Source organism: Impatiens glandulifera, chromosome 6 (assembly GCF_907164915.1).
Source record: "Impatiens glandulifera chromosome 6, dImpGla2.1, whole genome shotgun sequence".
Classification (NCBI taxonomy): domain Eukaryota; kingdom Viridiplantae; phylum Streptophyta; class Magnoliopsida; order Ericales; family Balsaminaceae; genus Impatiens; species Impatiens glandulifera.
The window spans coordinates 639,642-663,759 of NC_061867.1; the positions used below are offsets into that span (position 1 = coordinate 639,642).

General features: G+C 30.7%; 4 protein-coding genes across 6 annotated transcripts; 3 read left to right on the forward strand and 1 right to left on the reverse strand.

Annotated features, from left to right (window-relative positions):
* Window positions 1-1,498: 1,498 nt before the first annotated feature.
* Window positions 1,499-2,710, forward strand: LOC124942596. The gene is made up of 3 exons (XM_047483126.1): window positions 1,499-2,022; window positions 2,103-2,210; window positions 2,290-2,710. Exons 1-3 carry the CDS (start codon window positions 1,726-1,728, stop codon window positions 2,575-2,577), a joined length of 693 nt encoding a protein of 230 aa, XP_047339082.1. The 5' UTR covers window positions 1,499-1,725; the 3' UTR covers window positions 2,578-2,710.
* On the reverse strand, window positions 2,657-3,996 carry LOC124942594 (cell division cycle-associated protein 7-like). The gene is made up of 4 exons (XM_047483125.1): window positions 3,704-3,996; window positions 3,408-3,629; window positions 3,115-3,328; window positions 2,657-3,044 (listed from the first exon to the last, which is right to left on the reverse strand). Exons 1-4 carry the CDS (start codon window positions 3,952-3,954, stop codon window positions 2,757-2,759), a joined length of 975 nt encoding a protein of 324 aa, XP_047339081.1. The 5' UTR covers window positions 3,955-3,996; the 3' UTR covers window positions 2,657-2,756.
* A 5,223-nt stretch (window positions 3,997-9,219) lies between these two features.
* Window positions 9,220-10,608, forward strand: LOC124941541 (pollen-specific leucine-rich repeat extensin-like protein 4). The gene has a single exon (XM_047481881.1). The coding sequence runs from the start codon at window positions 9,220-9,222 to the stop codon at window positions 10,606-10,608; it is 1,389 nt and encodes a 462-aa protein (XP_047337837.1).
* Window positions 10,609-15,765: 5,157 nt separating this feature from the next.
* LOC124942005 (kinesin-like protein KIN-12D) lies at window positions 15,766-23,714 on the forward strand. Of its 3 annotated transcripts, none has more exons than XM_047482411.1 (21): window positions 15,769-16,730; window positions 16,817-16,972; window positions 17,060-17,143; window positions 17,287-17,406; window positions 17,503-17,616; window positions 17,729-17,821; window positions 17,917-18,077; window positions 18,190-18,264; window positions 18,423-18,510; window positions 18,597-18,655; window positions 18,744-18,807; window positions 18,885-18,950; window positions 19,037-19,216; window positions 19,505-19,609; window positions 19,711-19,925; window positions 20,010-20,076; window positions 20,280-20,359; window positions 20,450-20,501; window positions 20,639-22,150; window positions 22,247-22,603; window positions 22,714-23,714. In XM_047482411.1, exons 1-21 carry the CDS (start codon window positions 16,062-16,064, stop codon window positions 23,542-23,544), a joined length of 5,148 nt encoding a protein of 1,715 aa, XP_047338367.1. In that variant the 5' UTR covers window positions 15,769-16,061; the 3' UTR covers window positions 23,545-23,714. The 3 variants fall into 3 exon arrangements, with proteins under 3 accessions (XP_047338369.1, XP_047338367.1, XP_047338368.1); XM_047482412.1 differs by having other exon boundaries at window positions 22,265-22,603; XM_047482413.1 differs by lacking the exon at window positions 22,714-23,714 and having other exon boundaries at window positions 15,766-16,730; window positions 22,251-22,421.
* The last annotated feature ends 404 nt before the right edge of the window (window positions 23,715-24,118 follow it).

Genomic DNA, 24,118 nt, shown 5'->3' on the forward strand with positions numbered 1-24,118 from the left:
TAAAAATATATATATATATGTACTAAATTCAAGTAGTTAAAGAATAATTTTGAAGAGAGGCGATTTACGTACCAACATTTCTAATGTGTTTTTCGATACGATCTTATAAGAGCCGGAATCTGGAGAAATCGAAATCGGCATGTGATTTGTTTTACCTATAGAGAAAATAAAAGTTAGAAGTACGAAAGAATCAACAAAGAACGATGAAAATGTGATTGACAGAGTGATGAGATGAACTTTGATAGATCTTGAGAGGGCGGCGCCGAGAGATAGCTAGGGTTTGAAACCTACCCGGAAGTTAGTAAAATGATTTTTTTATAGTGCATTCGAGTTTATATAAAGTACATAAGTCTAAATTAACCCTCGTTTAAAAAATAAAATTAAAAATAAACATTTATTTTTTTACGCTTATGTAATATAATACTTAGATTAATGACATGTTTAATTTCAGACCTATAGATTTTATATCACACGAAGTGAATATCTTTAAAGTTCAACTTTAGAGAAAAGGAAATAAATTTTATGTGATTTAAGAGTTTGGTTTGATCTAATTTGTTGATTTTAAGGTATTTTACAGAGTATAAAGTCTTCTATAAAATTGTTCTAAACGAAACCACAATCTATGAGTTGCATGCTCCTTGCTCAATTTGGTGGAGACCATAATGGTTTGCAACTTTATTGTCCATCATGAAGGGTGGAGCTCTATTACTTTTTTCTTTCTTTTTTTATTTATTTTTATTTGATATATTTTTTTAAAAATTGTCATATATATTAAAAATGATAAAAATTATTGAAAAATACACTGACTAACATTAGAAAATAAAATAAAAATAAAAATCACAAAACATAAAAATAAGAAAAGAATATAAACACATTACACAACATGTCGGACTCGTATATCTTCGAGAGGAACAAATAAATTTCCGACCATCTCTACCGGCTTTCCGAAACGAATATAATAAAATATCGTAATAATAGCATTATAAATGATATGAATCGGACAACTACAATCATTGAAGATTCAATAAATTTTTTCAACTAGATAATTCACTAGAAAATAACCGAAATAATAACTCAAATATGTATAATGTTATATGAGCCCGTCTTTTATTTGATATACCTAGAAACTAGAATATAATATTATCTTCAATACTCATAATGTGTGTGAACTTTGTATTCATGATGTTCATTACAATTTAAAACGTTTTGAATGAAAATCGCATATGTAATTTTTAATTTTTAGGAATCACTTTTATTGGGTTATATAGATTATAGTTATAAAAAAACTACTTGAATCAAAATCCATTTACCCTCTACTATAAGTTGATGTTTATTTATTCACCTAAAAAAGATGGAATATCAAAATGAAAATAGATGGTTGTTTGTGAATGGATGGTGGGTGTAGAAATGCCTATTTTAGGAATGTGGACATAATTCCTATCTTGATAACTATTGTTCATCTAAATGGAGTTACTCTTAGATCTCAAAGAATAAGGGCATTTCAGTAAATCTATCATCTCCCCTTGTCTCCATACAACCGTTTCTGGGACATGATCCATCTTCTCTACCTATATTCATCCGCTAAATCTGAATTTTAACTGTTCTTCAATTCTCAATAGAAAGAAAACATTCTTAAACCCACCAACTGTTCTTCAATTCTCAATAACATGTTCATAATTTAAAGAAGGGGAAAGAAAGGTGATCGATTTTGTTCTACCCATTAAAATGGCAACAACGACTATTTTTTTGATTATTTGGGCGATGATTATGATGATCAAATCAGATGCTTTCGATACAAACGACGTTTTCAGTCCCTGTTTGGATGCAAAAGTACAGAAATGGGATGGATTCACCTTTGGCCTTGCATTTTCATCAAAGGAGTCTTTTTTCTTCAACCAAACTCAACTTTCTCCATGCGATAAACGTTTGCCTTTATCTGAAAAAAGCGCAAAACTCGCGGTATACAGACCAAAAATCGACGAAATTTCCCTCCTTACTATCGATGGTGACACATTTGATCAGGTGGGTACTCTTGTTCATTCTATTTTGTACAATCTTTCGAGTTTTTCGTATGTTGGTTCATCTTCTGCATTTACTTACAGAGCTTGGATGGCGGTTATATGGTGGCATTTGCTGGTAGACAATATGCAGCAAGATCAATGCCTATTTTAGTATCAGACAATACACATATAATAACTAGTTTTACTCTGGTACTATATCATTTATCAATACCTTAAACTAAACAAACAAACAAAAAAACAGTTTAATTATTGTACCCTTTTCAAACAGGTGCTGGAATTCAGTAAGGGAACACTTCAAAATCTACACTGGAAGAAGTTTGGTTGCAGTTCATGTTCTGGAAAATCGGTTATCTGTCTCAACGATCTAGATTGCGCGATTCCAATTTCAGATTGTAAGACCGACAATAAAGGAACTGCGGATTGCAACTTGAGCATACAGCTTGCATTTTCGGGTACAGACAGAAACGATGAAGTGCTCAATTCTTGGTATGAGGTTGCAAATCTACGTCAATATTCCCTTTATGGCCTCTACAATAATCTTCATGATAGTCTCTAAGAGTCAGTTCAATAATATTTTCTAAGATCCATCATATCCTTTGTAAAGTAATCAGGCAAAATCAGAGAGACAGGACATCTGATGTTAAAGATTCATTTTTTTAACATATTTCTTCAGTACATATAAGAGATAACTAACCAAAAATTTCAAAAACATTGATCTTAGCAACTAATAATCTACTAATCAGAGTCAGATTCTTCTTCATCAAGATCATCATCATCATCTTCACTGCATTCATAATTGCTGTCTTCCTCCTCTGCCTCTTTTCTTCCGTCCTCCATTGCCTCTTTTCTTCCCTCCTCCTCTGCCTCTTTTCTTCCTTCCTCCACTGCCTCTTTTCTTCCTTCCTCAGGCTGAGTTTTGCTTAATTCAACTTCAATGGAAGGTTCCAGTTTGGCTTGTTTTTGCTGAGAGTTACGGGTTTCAATAAGGTAATGTGCCACAGACTTGAATCCAAGTTTCTCAACCTGAAGGAAATAATAAAGGACACTGAACTTTCCCTTAAAAATTTGTTTTCTTAAGTTAGTAATTAAGTACCTCAGCCTTAAGTAAACGAACAGGCAACCATCCTTTTGCATGTCGACATCGACTGCAGTTGCAGATTCCTCGACAAAAAGGGCATATCCAATTTGGGTTTTCTTTTGATTCAAGAACATTTTCACCATACCTTGTGTATAAGCAATCCCCACATAACTTCCCTTCCATTGATTTGCACTTGCTACAATGGCTATGATGTCCAACAGTTTTCTGCCTGCAATTATATACCAAATATGATGAAAATTTGAATACATAAAGAAAAAACTAAGGTGGAATTGGGAAGAACATGAGACCTGCACTGATGACATGATTTTCCACTGTAATTATCATAAAGACGTTGACCATCTTCATCAAATCCATCAACAAAGAGTGTCCATTCTTTTTTGCAGTCACCCAAAAGTTTTGCATGTTGTTCTGTATAGATTTCTGGAAATGAAACATCCTGATTTTCTAGCAGTTTTCCACTCTCATCCAAACTAAGCTCTTTAGCATGTGAAACCCTAGAAATTCTCAGCCTAAACAACGAATTGAAGCATAAATGATTATACAAAATCGAACAAGACCAAGAACAAGGGAGGGATTCAGGTACCTAGATGAACGTCTGGGTGAGTTGACAGAGAGAAACGAAGGTTTCCTGGCGGTATGTTTCATTTTTGGACGATTTTGATGTGAAAAATCAGAGTTGAACTTGCGAGAAAGATCCAAAAGCTTCTCCATTCTCTCCCTATTCTCCTTGATTCTTTCATCTCTTAAACGCTCGTACACAGAAGTTTCTTCATTCGCCTTCTTCTCATTTCTGTTCTCGATCTTCTTGATGTTCTTCATTCTCTGGTTCGTCATTTCTCTCCCCTCTCCTCTCTCCCACTCTCTCCCACTCTCTCTCTCTCTTTGGTAAGAGAATCGCCCTTCTGTTTGGAAGGATATATTCCCGCTTACAGAAACCATGAGCGCCAATATTTTACCGCTTTAAATCATAATACAAAATTTTGGCTCATTTTTTTACTTATCAAATAATTTATATTTGTAACAAATAAATTAAGATGTATAATTTTTTATTTTATTATATTTTATTTGTAGCATGTGTCACGAGTATGTAAGTATGTTTAATCGGTAAGTCACTTATTTTTGTATTTTTGTATTGTCGATAGATAAATAGTAATTGGATAATTAGTATTTGGAGTATTTTGACAGTTGCTGAAAAATTTAGATTTATGTGGTTAATATGTCAAGACTACATATTTGGGTTACTTATCATATTAATTTTTTTTTTTGTGTACTATCTTGTTGGAGATAAATTGTCGAATTTTTAAAATTTTAATTATCGTAATTGTCCGATTCGTATCATTCTTAATATTATTATTATGATATCTTTTGATATTCATTCCAGAAAGTCGATAAAATCGGTCGAGAAATTAATCGTTTTTATTGAAGACTTACTAGCTTGATAATTTATTGGATATCATTATAGTTAGGAATGACAATGAGTATCCGTATGTCCGACACCCGTGGGTATCCGATGGTCGGGTTCGGTTTGTATATGAGGAAGGAAGTATGTACCCGATCGGGTACGAGAAATGTGCGAAACTCAAACCCAATACCGACTTTATTAATATTAATATATTTATTTATTTATTTTGCTAACTATTAATGTGACTTTTCACCTCCTTATCATTATATTTTTCATAATAATTATATAATTTATTTTGATCTTATCCATATTTCAATCCTACTCACATTTCACTCTTATCCACACTTCACTATTGAACTTTTCTCGCTTCTTTTTTTATGATATTAATGTGACTTCTCACATCCTTATCATTATCTTTTTCATAATAATTATATAATTTATTTTGATCTTATCCATACTTCAATCATATTCACATTTCACTCTTATCCACACTTCACGAATCTTCCACGCTTCTTTTATTATTATAAAAAAAATATTTATCTTTAATCACGCTTTTATTTTTATTTTTTCATCTTCAACTATAAAATAAATTTCTCTTTTATCACTTTTCATTTTCATCTCTTAATAATTTTTAAAATTTTATCTATTTTTAATTTTTCATTGTAGTAGTAACAAAGTTGTTATATTTTTCAACAACTATAAAATATTATAGTTAAATAATGTTACTATTTTTTTTATATTTCGATATTATTACTTTAAAATTATTTATTGTTTTGATATTTTTCAATAATTTTTTAAATATATTTTGATAAAATATAAAATTTATATTTTAATCGGGTGATGGAGTTAGGGCCGGCCCCGAGAGTTGGGAAGCCAAATGCAAATTCAAATTTTGTGGCCCTCAAAATTAAAATAAATATAATAATTATATATTTTATCAAAAATATAACAATATTAACTAGTATAAAAAAATTACAAAATTTATATTAAAAATAAAACTAACCAATATACTATAACAATTTTCAATTTTTGAGACAAAATTCGAAATATTTTTTTTACAATTAATATAATAGGGATGTCGATTTTTTACTTGATAGCATTGTCTTCAAATTACTAAGTTTCTTAAGTTTCTTAAATAATGCATCACCATCAATGTTCATTCAAATTACTAAGTTCCTTAAATAATGCATCACCATCAATGTTCATTCAAATTACTAAGTTCCTTAAATAATGCATCACCATCCATATTTATTTGTTGGTTGTATTTCAAGATTTTTTTTTTAATTTCGTATAATTATTCAACAATTGTTCTTCACTAATATTTTTAATTTTCCATTGAATAAAAAACTAGAGTTATTTGTATTGCTTAAATTGATTTTCGAAGTGATGTAAATAAATTTAAGGGTATTAAAATGTAACCTTAAATATGATTTTCACCATCTTTCTTTGTAAACTTGAAGATGATATAAAAGATTTAGAATAGGAATAGATAGAAAATATGCCTAATATTAAGGATAAAAAATTCTATAAAAGAATAATAAAACACTTACAAATTGTAATATAAAGAGAAAAAATTAGTGTATTATTACACTATATATAATATTGAGAGAAATAAGTAATATATTATTATATAACACGGAGAAAGAAAAAGTAATATATTGTTATTTATAATATATATAGAGAGAAAATTAACATATTATATAAAATATAAAAAATGATATTATACGATAAAATAGTTATTTTATAATATATATACTACAAATTTGGAGCCATGAAAAGTTGGGCCCTATGCAACTGTATTGATTGCATTACCCTTCGTTCGGGTCTGAATGGGGTACTTGATGTGATCGGGTGTCTGACAAATCGGGGAAGAAATAGAGATACTCGTTGAGTTTGGAGTCGGGGTCGAGTAGTAAAATAAAAATTAGGTATGGGAATTGGTACTTCACTACTCAGCGGATAGGGTACTCGTTGTCATCCCTATGAGTATTACTCAGATTGACTAGGTGATGCTCGAGTCTTTAGATAGTTACTGAAAAATTTGAATTTATCGGTTAATATGACAAAACTACATAGTTGGGTTATCAATCAATTATTTTTGATGGATTATTTAGTTTGAGATAAATTATCGAATCTTCAATTATCATAGTTGTCCAATGCGTTACGACACTTTTTTAGATTCATTCCAAAAAGTCGGTGGAATCAATCGAGAAATTAATCGTTTTTCTCGAGTACTTACTGTACAGGATAATCTATTGGGTATCGTGGTTGTATTATATTCTTTTGTTTTCTTTTCATGTGATGATTTATCGTTGTATTTAAATAATTCTTATTATTTTTAATATAGATCGAAGATTTAAAAAGTTATTATTATTTTTTTAAATGGTGAATACATTATTAAAAATAATCATAAAAGTAGTTGAAAGTAGGGTTAAGTAAAACCGAAAAAACGAATTGAACCGATGAAAAACTGATCGAATCAAGTTCTGTCTAGTTCATAATTTCTTGTACCGACCATGGTCGGTTTATATAATAAAAAAATAACGGTAAATTATGGACTTAATTTTTTTTCAGGATTCGAATATTGGCAACACACATTTATTATTTTGTATATTTGACCATTTTTATTTTTTAAACTTATTTTGATTTAATTAATATTCTAATATATATTTTTTAAGTTAAATAATTATTTCATTATCTAATTTATTATAAAATTCATCTATTTTTTTTATTATTTATATTATCATATTATATATATATATATATATATATATATATATATATATATATATATATATATATTTATATATATATATATATATATATATATATATATTTTTATATATATATATATATATATATATATATATATATATATATATATTTAAATATATATATATATATTTAAATCAACTAAAAAATTTCATTATTTAATTTATTATATTATACATATTTGTTAATTTTTAAACGATTAATTAAACTAATAAATCGACAAAACTGATTTTATAACCGATCAAATCGAACCGATTTTTAACCGTCAATCGACGGATGAAGATTTTGAAAAAACGACACCAACAATTTGTTGAGAAAAGATCTAATCTAAACACATGATAAAAGAATATATAGAGATATAGGGGTAAAGAATAATAATAAAAACACAAGATATAACGAGGTTCAGCCAACAATGCCTACATCCTCGGAGAGTCGTTCATTCTATTGATTTTCCACGAAATAATGGTTCAAGTAATCATAGGTTACAATGTCTCTATTTATAGGACTACAACAAACGTCAAAAGACTAAACTATTGCTCTTAAACCCAATAAAGGTTTAAAGCCCAATTAACAATATATAAATTCTAATAAAATATGAGCTCAAAACTCAACACAATTGTGATGAATTTTTTGATGAAAAAACCGGCTGAACCGAACCAAAACTGTCGGTTGGATTATCTTGTTGTTGTTAACTTGTGGGTCTTCACGCTTAACCAATGGTTTTAGTTGGGACAGTACGCACGCTGAGAGAAGATGAAAATAAGGGTCGCAAGCAACCATTCAAGCACACACAACAAAAGAAAACAAGCCAACCAAAAAGTAAAAAAATTACCCCGATCAATTATAAAGGAAGTTTTCTATAAAAACAAATTTCATAAATGATATAATAATATCATTATAAATTATAAGTTTATAATAATTAATGTAAGATGGTTTTGATAGCCCACACAAATATAATTTAGAAAATTAAATTTTAATATAATAATTTTATTTCAAATTGCTTTTGATCATTTAAAAAAAAAGTCTTCATAAAGTTTTTTTTTTAAACAGTTGAAAACTATTATAAATCATAATATAGTCATGATTATTCAACTTATTCTAAACATTCTGTCTCTTAATAATTAAGATTATCATTTAAACTTATTAAATTATAAAATAAAGATAGTAATGTCAATTTATAATAGAATCAGATATCACCTAATGAACTATACATTCAGGTTATCTCAACCATAGAAAATAAGGTGAATTGACAATTTCACTTTAACGAAACAATACTACACTGACTAACTATTATAACAAATTTGTATGCATTCCACTTTTATAGTATAACTAAGTTTCATACATAAAAATTTGAGCATAAATAAATGGTAATGTCATATTTAATTGAGAAAAATATTTAATTTAATTTTAATGTCATAAGTGTAAATAAAAACATCCAAAACTTTGATACTTTTCTTATTGAATTTCCGCTTAGTAACTTACCTTCAATTTATTATTATTTATTTTGTGTATGTGTGCTAAAAGCCTTCAATTTATTCAACTTAGTCAAATAAAATCAAATGACACTGCCATGTTTGAATTCACTTAATGGCAAGGTTAACAAAACTTGAAGGCTCTTAGATAAAAATTCTATAAAAATCTAAAATCAAACAAGCTCATAGATAGATAACTTGGATTTGATAAAATTAGATACAAAAAAATGGCCTAAAATAGTTGTCTTTTGAGTCAAATTGAATTCAATAAATGAATACCTTAAATTTGACCTTTTAATATCAATGGCTCCCATTATTTATCGAGATTCCATCTCTCAAACATCCATCCCTAAACCTATAATCATCCCTTTCATGTCCATTCCTCCCTGTTTCCTCACTTTAGATCACAAATAAACCAGCCTGGTTTGGGTCTGGTCTTAAAAAGACCCATCAATGGCTTCTTTCCCTCCTCCCGCCATGAAACCCAAAGGCGGCTTCTTTATCATATCCATACTCATCTTATCTTCATTCATTTCTTTCTCTTCTGCACATATATTCATCCCAATATTCGATCCTCGTCCATGGTGGAACTGGAATCCAAATCCATCTTATGATCAAGAACAACCACCCCCACAACAAGAACAACAAGACCCACAACCAGAATTCAAATTTCCAAATGTTAGACTTAAACAAGCCCATTCTGTTCTCAAGGCATGGAAAGATCTTATCGATGATGACCCACATAACATGTTGGCAAATTGGGATGGTCCTGATGTTTGTGGCTACACTGGAGTTTATTGCGAAACTTCCATAGATGGTTCCAAAATAGCTGTAGTCGCTGGAGTTGATCTTAACCAAGGTGACATTTCCGGCCAAATCCCAGATCAAATTGGTCAATTAACCGATATATCATTACTCCATATCAATTCAAATAGATTCCGTGGCAAAATCCCAAATAGTATTTCAAAACTTACTCTTTTACATGAACTTGATCTCAGCAACAATCATTTATCAGGTCCTTTCCCTGAAATAGTACTCGATTTACCCAATCTTAAATATCTTGATCTTCGTTATAATGATTTCCAAGGACCATTACCTCCGCAGTTATTTGAAAAGAATCTAGACGCATTGTTCATCAACAATAACAGATTCACATCTGTCATACCTGAAACAATTGGAAAATGCCCTGCTTCTGTTTTGGTGTTTTCAAACAACAAGTTTAATGGAGCAATTCCGAAGAGTATTGGACAAATGACTAATTTGAATGAAGTAATTTTCTCTAACAATGAAATGTCTGGCTGTATGCCGGAAGAGATCGGAAAGATTAAGAATTTGACTGTCGTGGATATAAGTAACAATGGGCTGACAGGCGATTTACCTGGTCTTTGTCAATTGAAAAACGCTGAGGTTTTTGATTTCTCCGGTAATAAGATGACAGGGGATGTTCCAGATAATATCTGCACGTTGCCGAAAATGGAGAATTTGAATTTTGTTAACAATTATTTCAAAGGGATTGGAAAGGTATGTAGAGATTCTGCGTTCGAGATTGCGTTGAACGTTTCGGATAATTGTTTGTCTGATAATCATAACCATGATCAAAAGCCAAAGGAAACGTGCGATCGCGTTTTATCTAAACCTGTTGATTGCGGTAGAAATCACAATGATGATAAAAAAAACACCAAGAAACCTCCGGTGATACGTCCTCCAATTCCACCACATCCATCGCCAACGCCGACAACGATACCGACTCAATCGCCGCCGCCGCACTCAAACGTGAAACTTCCACCGGTTGTGGGTGGCCTGTATAATTCGCCACCACCTCCAGCTATTCAAGGCTATTAATAACTTAATATAACAAAGCTTATATATTTGACTAACTTTTGGATTCACTTTTTATTTTCTAAATTTAATTAGAGATATAATATAAAAGAACTATAATCAAGAAACTTATAATATGAAATCAAATGTCACAACGACGAGCTCTGCAATTTACATTTTGGTTTCTTAGTTCGACTTTTTCTATTAGATTTTACAATATTTAATTCGGGAGTAAGCCGACGAAAGGAATAGAATGATCACCGGTTTTATAGACTAAACTAGACGGAGGAACGGCGCCGGCGGAGAAGCTTTCATAAGTGACAGTGGTAACAGCTTCAACAAAGACGAGGACGAATTGGATTGCTAGTTTGATGAATTCCACACATATCTCCAATTTGTTTTTCATTTGGGGATTTTTATTTTTTTAATTTATATGGAGGAATCAATGTCGCTCTCTTTAGGATCTAGATTTGGTGCACATAATGAGGAATGAATGTATATATACCATGCAAAAGGAGATTACATAATTGGCTTTTCAAACCCTCAAAAGGTTATTGCCCCTTTTATAAGATTTGTTTGGTTGAGATTTGTTTTTGAAATGTTATAAGTTTTTTATTTGTCCATTATAGGCAAGAAGTCCACATTGTATGTACGAAAAACAAACAAATTGTAAGCTAAGTTTTGTCTTAACTTTTAATGAAAATAAAATATCTGTGACATTAGAGTAACAAACTAGAATATATAAAAGAATAAACCATATTCGAAAACATAGCACTAAACAATGAGATGCATAACTATGGATCTCACAAGGGTTGACCGAGAATTGAAATACTTACATGAGATATTGAACTTTAAAGATAATTGATAAAGAGAAGTTAAATAAAATAAAATGTTACAAATAAAATAATATGTAAATAATAAAATATATTAGATGTTAAATTATATAGATTTGTAATTATTAAAATTTTAATGAAATTATCCAACCCTGATAAGCCTAACAACACCTCGAGATACAGTCCACTCCAAAGCCCATTTAATAAAATAAAATAAAGACATTTAAATTAATTTATTATCTAAATTTTTTATATAGTTTTTTAAATAGATAAAGGGCAACAACAAAAAAAATAAAAAATAAATAATAAAAAATAAAAAATAAAAAAACCCACAACCTGTAAAGGGACACTCCAAGCCTCCAACCCACACCTATTCTCAAATGGATTATGCGTTTTTCATCAAACTCTCTCTCCAACAATTTGTTGGCATACATGTGTTTTCACTGTTCAAATTATTATTATTATTTTTAAATTTTGTCTTTTAACTTTTGGAATTTTATATATTTAGTTTTTTATATGTTTATTTTATTTTATTTTATTTTATTTTTATAATATATTTTTGTATTAATATTTTTTTACGTATCACAAATTTATAATAATTAAAATAAAATTGATAAAAAAATAACAAATAAAAAAATAATTTCATTAAAATAGAATACAAAATGAGATAATAAAAACACAATAATATGTTATAAGCTATAAAATTGAAAAAAAAAATCAAATTACTAAATCAATACTTAAAATGAACATTTTCCAAACTAATCTATTTTTTTATAATGTATACATTATTGATCTATAATTAATTTTATGTAATTTTAATGAAAATAATTATTTGAGTTCAATTTATGAATTAAAGAATATATAGAATAGTTTGAAAATGTTATTTTGAGTTTGAAAATGGATTTTTGGATTGAAAATGAATTATTGTTTGACGTAACACTTATTGATTTTGAGTTTAAAAATGAGTTTTCAAGTTAGAGATGACCTTACAATGAAATTTGTCTTTGTCCGAAAGTTGGTATACAACGCCGAAAAGTCTTATGTCAAATGATAACTAACTATCTACAAATATTGTCAAGATAGTAAAAACTCATAAAAATTATTAGAGGATACTAGTGAAAAAAGGCCTCTAAATTATAGATGAATTCCAAGAACTCTTTATTAGAAAAATAAAAAACAATTTCAGATTCGATAACATCATCTCATTTGTTGTAAGGAAAGAGACGAATGCAGACTCGGTAAATGACTACCAACACGATTTAATGGTATAAATAAAAGACGATCCATCAAAGTTTAAGAGTATTATTTAAATTAAAAAATCGAGACGATAAATCCGATCCGACTATTTATAATGATGCATCGAATATAACACAACACGAAACCAAACATAAATAGTGCAAAGAGAAAAAGATTGATAAACCAAATCTTAGAAAAAAAAAATAATTTCTCTCTAACCAAATTTGTGTTACTTATCGATATTATATATATATATATTTAAAAAAAGTCCATATATATTAAAAATGATGAAAATCGTTTGTGCACAACAATAAAAAAACAAATAAAATAAAAAATAGAAAACAAACACTACAAAAAAAACGTTAGTTAATAGATTATCGAGTTCGTCCTTGAAAAGAACTATTAACTCCCCGACGAACTCTACTAGTTTTCCGAAATGAATCTTAAAATACATCATAATAATATAATTATAAATGATACGCATCGGACGACTATGATCCGTGAAAGTTCGACGATTTCTCTCCAACCAGATAGTCCATCAAAAATTAATTGAAATGGTAAATCAATTATGTAGATATGTCATATTAGTCATATTGGTCGTATCAATCTAAATTTCCTAATAACTACTCAAAAATTCGGGTATCACCCAATGAATTTTAACGATATTGTAAAATAATTGAGTTACCAATTCATTTTCTGACAAATACTATTAGCCATAAATTATATAAATATATTATATATTTTTGTTAAGTTAATTATCTTAGAATTTTCATTGATTTGATTTTATGTGATTATAAATAGTGTAGATAATGCTAGTCAATATACATGTTAAATAAGTTACGCTACTAAAAATATAAATAATAAAATTAAAGTTTAAATTTGGTTAGGTACAAATTTAAATAAATTATATTAAAGTATAAATTATTAATTAATTAGTGTGTATATATAAATATATGTAATTAAATGTTCATGATTTTAAGACAAATTTTATATTTATTTAAATATATATATTCTTATTTTATTTAAACGAGGTTAGCTAAATGATAACAATGACATATTTTATGTTTAATTATTTTTATTATCTAATTTTAAATATATCATTCTATTATTTTATTTTTGAATTTATGTATATGTTTATATAAAATAATTGTTGTTATACAATTATCAATCTGTTTGAAATAAATTAATAAGTTTGATGTTATTTTTGTTCAAATCGTATATATATTATTATTAATTTTACTTTAATGTATTTGTTTATAGAATTTTGATCTTTATTTTTAGTTTATAGAATAAATTTTAATCTTCATTTATACTATATATAAGACCTATCTCTTTTTCTAGTTTAACGGCAATAAAATGTTGATATTAACTCTAAGTTTTTCGGATTTAAGTCCGTCAGACGACAAAATTTGTGTCGGGTTAAATGGTTAGTCCGTTAGAAAAAAAAACCTTAATTATAAGATTAGTTAATTTTTTAATTTTATTATGAATATATAATATAAGTTGATATGTCTTGTGATTTATCAAACTGTGAATGCAAAACCACCAAAATAATATTTGGAGAGAAAAAGAAAACTTTTTTTTTTTTTAAGATTTTTTGTTAATCTTTTGTTTTTGGCTAGATGAAAATTGAAATATTTATCAATTTTTCAAATCTGAAATTAATCTTTATTTACTTTATAATTTGAATATTTCTTAGTAAAACTATTGTGACAATAGAGCCTATTTGAAACTTAATTTATTTTTCTTTCCAAAAACACAGAAAATTTATTTGACAAAAAAATATCAAAATTTTATTTTGTTCATCAAGTTTTTATTTTAAAAGATTCTATCTAATTTAATCATACTTTTATACTAAATGCACCTTCACTTTTTACTTTAATAATCATAATCTTAACAAAATATTAAGTTTAAAAAATGTTACATGAAATGTTTTGCTTAAATTGCTTCTTTATTCCATTACTTCAAGATAGCATCTTTCACTAACCAGTCTTTGAAGGCTTGACCTATGGATGGAAACATGACCAAACCTGACTCGGGTAGTTAAATAGCTATGTGACTCCAAATCCGACGAAGATACATTGATTGGTCTCCCCAAATTCGTGGGTACTCGAAACACGACAATGCACGAAACCAAATGGTTACAAAAGGTTTGCAAGTATCGAAACAAAATAACTTCCAATTAAAAAAAATCAGCTACCCTCTATAAATCTTTTTTCAAAACGAGAAAACCCTCTATACCAACTTTCAAGTCTAGATCTGTCAATCACTCGTCATCTCTCCATATAAAGACTTTTTATATTTTATTCTTCCGAATAATATAATGACTCTGTCAAGTTATTGCACCATCCTTTAGTATATAAAAATTAAATGAACGCCGGTCTAAAAGTGTATCCGTTTTTATTAGAATAAAAAGGATAAAATTTAGCGGGGCGCGAAAAATTTGTAAGAAAAAATCTTGCGCCATAATAAATTTTACAAATAAAACATCATAATTATTATTTTAAATAAATATGGTATTCAAATTTAAGAAAACTCAGTTACAATAAAAGGTTTCCATATATCTAAACAAAATAATTTTGAATCTCAAAAAATTATTTAAAAAAATTCCATTTCTCCCATTGGTATGAATGTTAAAGAAAACAAATCTAGTGCTATATATATGATATTGAGATTTAAAAAAAAAATAGTTAGTATAAAATATTTGCATATATCCAAACAAAATAAAACGGTTTAACACCCGAGAGCGGAAAGTCAACCGTTACTAAATAAAACCATTGAGTGCGCGGGGAAGTCAACTTTAAAACATTCTCATTCCCATTCCCGCTCCCGCGCTAACAAACGATAAAAAAAAAAAAAAATACTTATTATTTTTATTTGAAATCTTACCTCATATTTGAAGTATGAATTTGAATGTTCTATTAATTTTCTCCCTAAAATAATAAAAAAAAAAAATCAATCTTAACACATGTCAATTTTTATTTAAAAAAGAAAGAAAAGAGTAACATAAGATTATTTGAAAAAAAAATAAAGTTTTGTATTAAGAAAAAGTTTGAAATGGGCCCATTCAGTGAATCTTTCAAATGGGAACGGCTAAATTAAGATGAAACCAATTCAAAATTCCAGTTTCATTTTCCAGTTCTTATCTCAGCCGTCCATTCAAGCTTATAAACCCCTGTAATGCCATAATATCGCGCTTTTGAAATCGAATAAATCTCACAAAGAGGGAAAAGTGAGCTTGATAATCTGTTCTAGTTTGATCGAAATCTCATGCAAATGTATCTGAATCGTGAATCTCATCAGATTGCTTAACCAGATCACAGCATTTCATCCGGTCATTTCGATTTCTCATCTCCAAGGTACTTACTTTCACTCCGATTCCAAACCTAGCATTTCATTTCACCCAGGATGATTCGGGATTCCAAATTCCTTCGCCGAAATTCAAAATGTTTGGATTCAGATGAGGTCGAAAACATACCAGCAAATCCAGGGGATTTGCTGGGTTCTCAGACCTGTGTCGATCTAACTAGACCTCCCTTAAATACGATTCATGAACTAATCCCGACCAGAGCTGTTTCCAAGCAAGAACATGGTGTTAAGATGTCAAAAGTTGATAGAACTCCCACCAAAATGAAGAAGAAAGCTTCCGATCCTCTTCAAACACACGAAAATCAACACTTGGCTACTAAAAATCGTTTTGCCGAGGTTTGTGAGGAAAACCGGGTTGATTCAGCTAAGTGTGACAGTCAATCAAGCCGAGGGACTGGTAATGGTGCCATTTTAGCTCCTATAACTACTCCTAGGTCAACTAAGGTAGCTGGAAGGCCTAGTTCGGGATATTCAGAATGTAGTTCTACCAAGAGCACTCCAACTAAGATTGTTAGTAAGCCTCCAAATCCTGGTCTGATGAATGTTTCCCGTCCACCAGTAAATGGAGGTTCTAGAATAGGGAGTTATGCTGCATTATCGAAAGGGATTCCAGTTTCGTGTGTTCCCTCTACTGTTGTTAATGCAGTTGATGTGCCTCATTTTGATCTTAATGAAGACTTATCTTTCTGGATGGAGCATAATGCACAGGCAAGATTTTAAATTATCCCAACCAGTTAAGATATCTTGATATTGAAATTGGTGCTGATATTTCTATTGTTATCAACTTATCATAGGTTTTGATACGTGTTCGACCTCTGAATAATATGGAGAGGAGTACTTGTGGTTACAATAGGTGTCTGAAGCAAGAGAGTGCACAATCCATCACATGGGTTGGTCAGCCAGAAACTCTGTTTACATTTGATCATGTAGCCTGTGAATCAATTGACCAGGCAAGATTTAGAAACAAAAATATAATGCATTTTGTGGTTGAATTAATAATTTGCTGATGTTCTTCAAATGATTACATTTTTTTGCAGGAAACACTTTTTAAAATGGCAGGTCTACCAATGGTGGAGAACTGCTTATCTGGATACAATAGCTGCATGTTTGCCTATGGGCAGGTAAGTAGGAAAGTAATAGGCTACTTGTAAGTGATAGGCAGACATTCCTTTCCCTTTTTGATGTTACTCTGTATAGCACAATGCCTATAAATAAAAAAAAAATGCAGATTATCTATTCTAAATTTCCATGTACAATGTTGTAGACTGGAAGTGGTAAGACACACACAATGCTGGGAGAGATTGAGGAATTGCAAGTCAAGCCCTCTCCTAACCGTGGAATGACTCCAAGAATATTCGAGTTCTTATTTGCCAGAATACAAGCTGTAATTTGTAGACCTTTTACAGTCTTCATAGCTTTTACTTTTACCAATAACTATTTCCTAGATCATTCATATTTGAATCTATTTTCCAAATTACAGGAAGAAGAAAGCAGAAGAGATGAGAAATTGAAATACAAATGCAAGTGCTCTTTCTTAGAGATATATAATGAACAAATAACTGATTTGCTTGATCCTTCATCTACAAATCTATCAGTAAGTTATTTTTTTTTCATAAGTTTCCAGCAGTAACATAATGATATTTTTTGGTGATTGATGGTCAATATATTTAATTCTATTGAGTGATAATTAATATCTCTGTGTGTAGATAAGGGAAGATATCAAGAAAGGCGTCTATGTTGAAAATCTTTCAGAGTTTGAAGTTCAAACTGTTGGCGACATTCTCACTCTTTTGAGCCAGGTTTGCTATGCAGCTCATGCTTCACCTGTCTTTTGTGCGTTCTAAATACCATCATTCTATTGTTGTATACACTAAACCGCATCTTATTGTGACAGGGTTCTTCCAATAGACGAGTCGCTGCTACAAATATGAACAGAGAGAGCAGTCGTTCACACAGTGTTTTTACATGCGTGATTGAGAGTAGATGGGAAAAAGATGCAATTTGCAACCTAAGATTTGCACGACTAAATCTTGTCGATCTTGCTGGCTCTGAAAGGTACCATTTCAGTTGTTTTTTCATGCTAATACTGAAAATCTGAACAAGTCAGCTATGGGTGGGAAAAATATGATCACTTGACTATGATCTTGTCATTCACTCACTGTTACAGGCAGAAAAGTTCTGGTGCTGAAGGTGAACGTCTAAAGGAGGCAGCAAACATCAATAAATCATTGTCCACATTAGGGTATGAAACCCATGCCTTTCATATACAGTTAACATACTGCTATTCACTTTGATTTTCATGTCTTATCTGAACATAGAATTGGCATATAATGTTTCCAAAAAAAGTAATTTTGTATGCATGCTCATATTTCTTGACATTGTCTTATCTGTTCTTTGTAGTCACGTGATAATGGTTCTAGTAGATGTAGCAAATGGAAAGCCGAGGCATATTCCTTACAGGGATTCAAAGCTGACTTTTCTTCTTCAGGCAAAATCCTAAATTTTCTGTCCTTTGTGTTAAAGAAGTTTGCATCTGTTTTTTATGTTTCATTGCTGAAAGTATAAGTAATGCAGGACTCACTTGGTGGAAACTCGAAGACGATGATAATTGCTAATGTGAGCCCTTCCATGGGGTAGGTTCATTTGCTTATATTTTATCATTTTTTGGATTAAAGAATTAGTTCAAAGTTCAAACATTGTGCTGAGTTTTCTTTTCTCCAGCTGCGTTGCTGAAACTCTTAACACTTTAAAGTTTGCTCAAAGAGCAAAACTCATTCAGAATAATGTAAGTTCACCTTTAATAATTTTCTTGATGCAAATATTCTTGAAACTCACTCTTATAGCGGTACATGAATCCTGAAGGCAATTGTCAATGAAGATTCTTCTGAAGATATCATTGCGCTGCAACACCAGATAAGAAATCTTAAAGTGGGTCCTACTTTGCTATAACACAATACTGGTTCAACTCTGTGCCTATTCGTTCACTCTTATCTAATCCACTGTTTATTTATTAGGAAGAGCTTTCTTTCCTCAGACGCAAGCATGTTTCCAGGTCTATATCTTTTGGGCTGGGTGATAGGCTAAAGTACCTTGAAAATGATTGCGAAGATAAAGAAAATGAAATGGAACAGCAGCATTTTAACTCTTCTGGATCTGAGTCCAAGGACGTTATTAGGATGTCTTCTTCTAATCAGGTACTTATCAAAAGTTGATGGATGGATTTAATTTAATTCATCAAAATTTGATTGTATTTCTGTTTATTTTCACTTATTGTTTCTCAGTTCTGTATGGAATAAAATAAGTTATGAATCTAGATTATACAAAACATGCTTTTAATATATTTTCCCCTTAAAAATTGTTGCAGAGCTCCGAAACCATAATGAGCTTATTTCACAACCATGATATGATCTAATTCCTTCAGATCAGTTGTCATAGCTTACTTTTCTTGTTAACTTTTTCATTCCTTGATGTATATTTTTAAGATTAAATCACTGGAGACAACTCTTGCTGGCGTGTTGAGAAGAGAACAAATTGCAGATAGTACTATTAAGCAACTTGAAGCTGAAATTGAACAACTGAATCTCTTGGTAACCTTTTACAATCGTGAACTACATTGTCTTTCATCATAGAATCCTTAATTTTTCCTCTTTCTTCTTTCTCAACTAGTAAAATGTTTTTGATAACTCAGGTTTATCAGAAAGAGGACGACACCAGGTGCACAAAAATGATGCTGAAATTTCGGGAGGAAAAAATCCAGAGGTTGGAGTCGCTTGTTGGTGGTCTAATTACTCCAGATACATATTTACTTAAAGAGAATAATTTACTATCTGAAGAGATTCAGCTGCTTAAAGATAAACTTGATAGAGATCCAGAAAATGTCAGGATTTTAGAACAACCTAGAAGGTAAATTTTTACTGGCTAAAAAAATCTTGTCAAGTGGTACTTTGCAAAACTGCTTTAACTTTATCTTTATCTTGGTGGTCACAGAGTTCAAGATCTCTATGAAGGGGAGAGGAATGTTCTGCTATCTGAGGTATCTCAACTAGGTGAACAGGTAATATATTAAGTTAAAAGTGCGTGATATATCTGAAAGCGAAAATCACACCTCTTGAAAAGTTGCATTTGATAATAAACTTAAATGCACGACCATCTTTCTTCATGTAATAAGTTGCAGGTTATTTTTGAATGTTAATAATGGTTTCCAGATAATATCTCACCAGAACTTCATGACTAAGATTGCCTTACAATTAATCTCAGTTAAACAAAGCTCTCAAAGACCTGGAAGACTGCAGAAACAACTTATCCTTATCCGTAGAGAATAAAGCCAGGGTCCAAAAGTAAGAAAAACATAAGTTTTCTTCAAGACTGTTTTCTTTTTCGATTGTCCTCTCTGTAAGTAAAGCACTATCATTTCTCCATCTTTGCAGTGAAGTTAATGTGTTGTGTGCTTCACTTGATTGCAGTACTGAAGTCACAAAGGTGATTTTATTTTTCTCCCGAACCACCATTTATGAAAGATAAAATGGGCTTCTTCGTTTTCCTTTTTTTTTGTAATGGTTCATTTACATATTTGTGAGCTTGTTCATATGATTAAAAGTAGCAAGTATGATTCTCAGGAGCTGATAATTGAAGCTAAGGGTCAATCACTTCAAGGAGATGGAAAAGATAATGGAATGATGAGTCACGGAACTTGTGCTCATCACATAGAAGACTTAGTGAACTTGCAATTAGAGATTGATATTCTAAAGATTATTCTTACAGAAGAAAGGTCATCTCATGCAGAAATGGAGGAAAAAGAAAGGTTCTTTTGTAGGGATCTAGAGTTGGTAAACGGAAAGCTTTTATTGATGACTAAAGAATATGAAAATGTTAAAGCAGAACTTAAGGAAGCAACAACCGTTATTGAATCCCTGGAGTCCCAACAATTTCTCTCAATCCATGAAATTGATGATCTTAGGAATACAAACAACCAGTATGCAGTGCTTTTAAAAGAGAATGAGCTTGAAATCTCTTCACTGAAGGAACAAATATCATGTAATAATGTAAGAGACCCCCATTTAGAAGAAAAACTCAAGAAGATGCAAGAGTCTCTTGAAAAGGCCAAGAGAATGAATATATGGTACCAAAAAGCTCGTTCATTTCAGTCATGTAATGAAGAAGAAATAGATGAGGTTTGTAGACAAGCTGAAGCTGAAACTGCTGAGGTGATAGTCTGTTTGCAAGATGAAGTCAACATTCTTGAGGAGCAAGTTCACCTCAGTAATCAAAAGGAGACCGAGTCCAAAGATAAGTTACTGCATATGCAAGCTGATCTGGAGGAACTACAGGGAAAATCATTTCTTATGGCCCAAGAGCTACAACAAAAGGATGAAGAATTAAGATCTTTATCTAAAACCTGGGAGTTATTTATCAAAGAGATTGAAACTAATCTTGTTGAAGGGCACAAGGTGCTAGATGATGCTTCACGCCAGTTTGACTTCACTTCAAGTTCATTAATACAGAGGAGATCCTGGATATTTGAACAAGTGATGAATATCCAATATATGGTAGCTGAAAGAGATTTACTGATTCAAAAACTCAATTCTTGTTTATATGATGCCGATGAGAAAAGAGGTGAGATTGAAAATATGTTGAGGTCTTTGAGAGGGGCAGTACTGGTAATAACTGAAGCACATCAACAAGAATGCATTGCAAAGGAGAATGAAATCATGTTTCTGAAGTCTGAACTAAGCTCAAAAGTATCTACAATCGCACTACTGGAGAATAAGTTCATGCAAAAGGAAGAACAACTACAAAAAGCATCAACATGTGCCACTGCTGCTTTTGTGGTAGTGAATCGGCTGTCTGAGGTGAACTCCTTATACGTGGATAAATTAAATTTGAATGAGGGATCTCTTCATAATCAGGATGTTGAAGTAAGGGATCTAAGATTGCAGCTTTCTGTGGAGAAAGAAAATACTTGCATAATGGAACAGAAACTGGAAGACACTAAAAAACAGGGCATTTTGAAAATGGGTGAGAAAGTTTCTGAAGTACTAAACAGTGTTTCAGAACTCAGGTCATGCATCGATATTTCAAGAAAGAGTGCTGAAGATCAAGATGATGACATCATCATCAGCAAATCACAGGTCAGCTAACTATCTCACTTGCTTCTTGTCTTTTTTTCCCTACAGATAACTTACATTTACATGTTCTGACACATTAATGCCTTTGTGATTTCTAAGCAAGCTAGGTCGTTGCAGGAAGATAAACCAATGAAACTGAAATCTGATATTGGTAGCTATGGAGATCCTACTATTGTTCTTTTGAGAAATGAATTGGAATCTGCTCTTGGAAGCTTGGATGAGGTGGAAGTTGAGATAAGAAAGCTGTGTCTTGAGAAAGACGAGATTCGGATATCTGAAAATCAGTGTAGGGAGAAGATGAAATCTCTTATTTCCCAATTACTTTCCTTTGAGGCAATCGTGAATAACTTTGAGAAGCAAACTGGACAAAAAATTGCATCTTTGGATCACAAGTTAAAGGAAATTCAGGAACTTGTGCAAGAAGCTAGCTGTTGTTGGTTCCCTGAAGAAAGAGAGGTGAATGTCTCTATTTTCTGTATTTATATTAGAAATATTTGAAAACTAAAATCAGTGAAATTCAAATTGTTTCTAACAATAAGTGTTTCCAAATCTTCTCATGTTTACAGTCGCTTAGGTTCAAACACGGGAATGCAAAGAAATCGACACAACAGATAAGTGACGAGCCTTATTGTTCCCTTTCAAAATTCAAAGAGGCTCATATTACTATGATGGAGGCAGACATGGTGATAAACGGGCTAATGATAGCAAATGAAACTATGAAGCTCGAAGTCAAGGAGCTGAAGAAGATCGAGATCACATTGACCAAAGACAAGAATTCCCTTGTAGAACATTACAAATCCCTTGAGGAAAAATACGCTTCAGATATGAAAGATTTGAAAAAGGTGGTTATGGATTTGAGCGAGATCATATCCTCTACTGTGAATCCTTTCAAGGAGGAGGATTATGATGTTCAAATAATTAAATCTCAAGTTAAAGCATCAATAAAGCTGATGCACACATGGATTGAAGATGTTTGGTCAGAGGTTATTTTAAGAGATTGTGCCATTTCTGTACTACACTTATGTCATATGGGTATAATGCTGGAAACAGTAACCGGTTTGAATGCAGAGAATGATCTGCTTAAAATCGGGCTTTGTGAATCGAACACTGTGGTATCTGAACTGAGGAATCACAATTCAAAATCGAGAAAGGAACTTGAGATGTGCAGGGCTTTGAAGGGGAAGATATTGGCTGGTATTAAGGATGGTTTTGATCGAATAACTAAGAAGGGAGGTGAAGCTAATAGTGAAGTGAAATTGAAGTTGGACAGTTTCGAGAAGAAAATATTTGATTTACAGCTTCAGGAGGAGTTGATGTTGAATAGATTTAAACAAATGGGATCTGAACTCACCATTCTAATAAAAGAGATGGATTTTAATTCTGATGAGATGGAATGACTTTGAGCCCGATAACATATGAGAATCGAACTAACTTCGAATAAGAGACTTGCTTGATCTCGATAGATGACTTAAGTAGGCCAGAGTTTTTCGTGTTTGGAAGGAAATGTACAAAATCTTTCCGGATTTGTATAGTTGGTTTTATTTATTTATATGCTTAACTTTATTATGGTATTATTGGTAGTACAAACTATGAGAGATTTGCAAGTTATTTATTTATTATTAGAATAATTTCAGAGATTCATTGCTTGCCTTTTCAATATGCTGTTCATTCTTGCATATGATTTTTAAAATTTCTTTTTAATGAACTGTTATTAAATTGATTAAAAAATTTAAATTCATATGATCAAATGTGGGAGTGTGTGTATCTGAGCTCAAGAATTTGTCGATTTTCTTTGCATCTCTTGATTTTATTGTTTGAACAAACTTAATTTTTGTTATTTGTTTAAAAGAAAACTATATGAAAATGTATGAATATTAAAAAGGGAAAATATAAAATACCATATCTTAACAAATATTATTTTTATTAAATATAACTCGAATTGATGTGTTATTAATCTAACCTCTCGTGAAC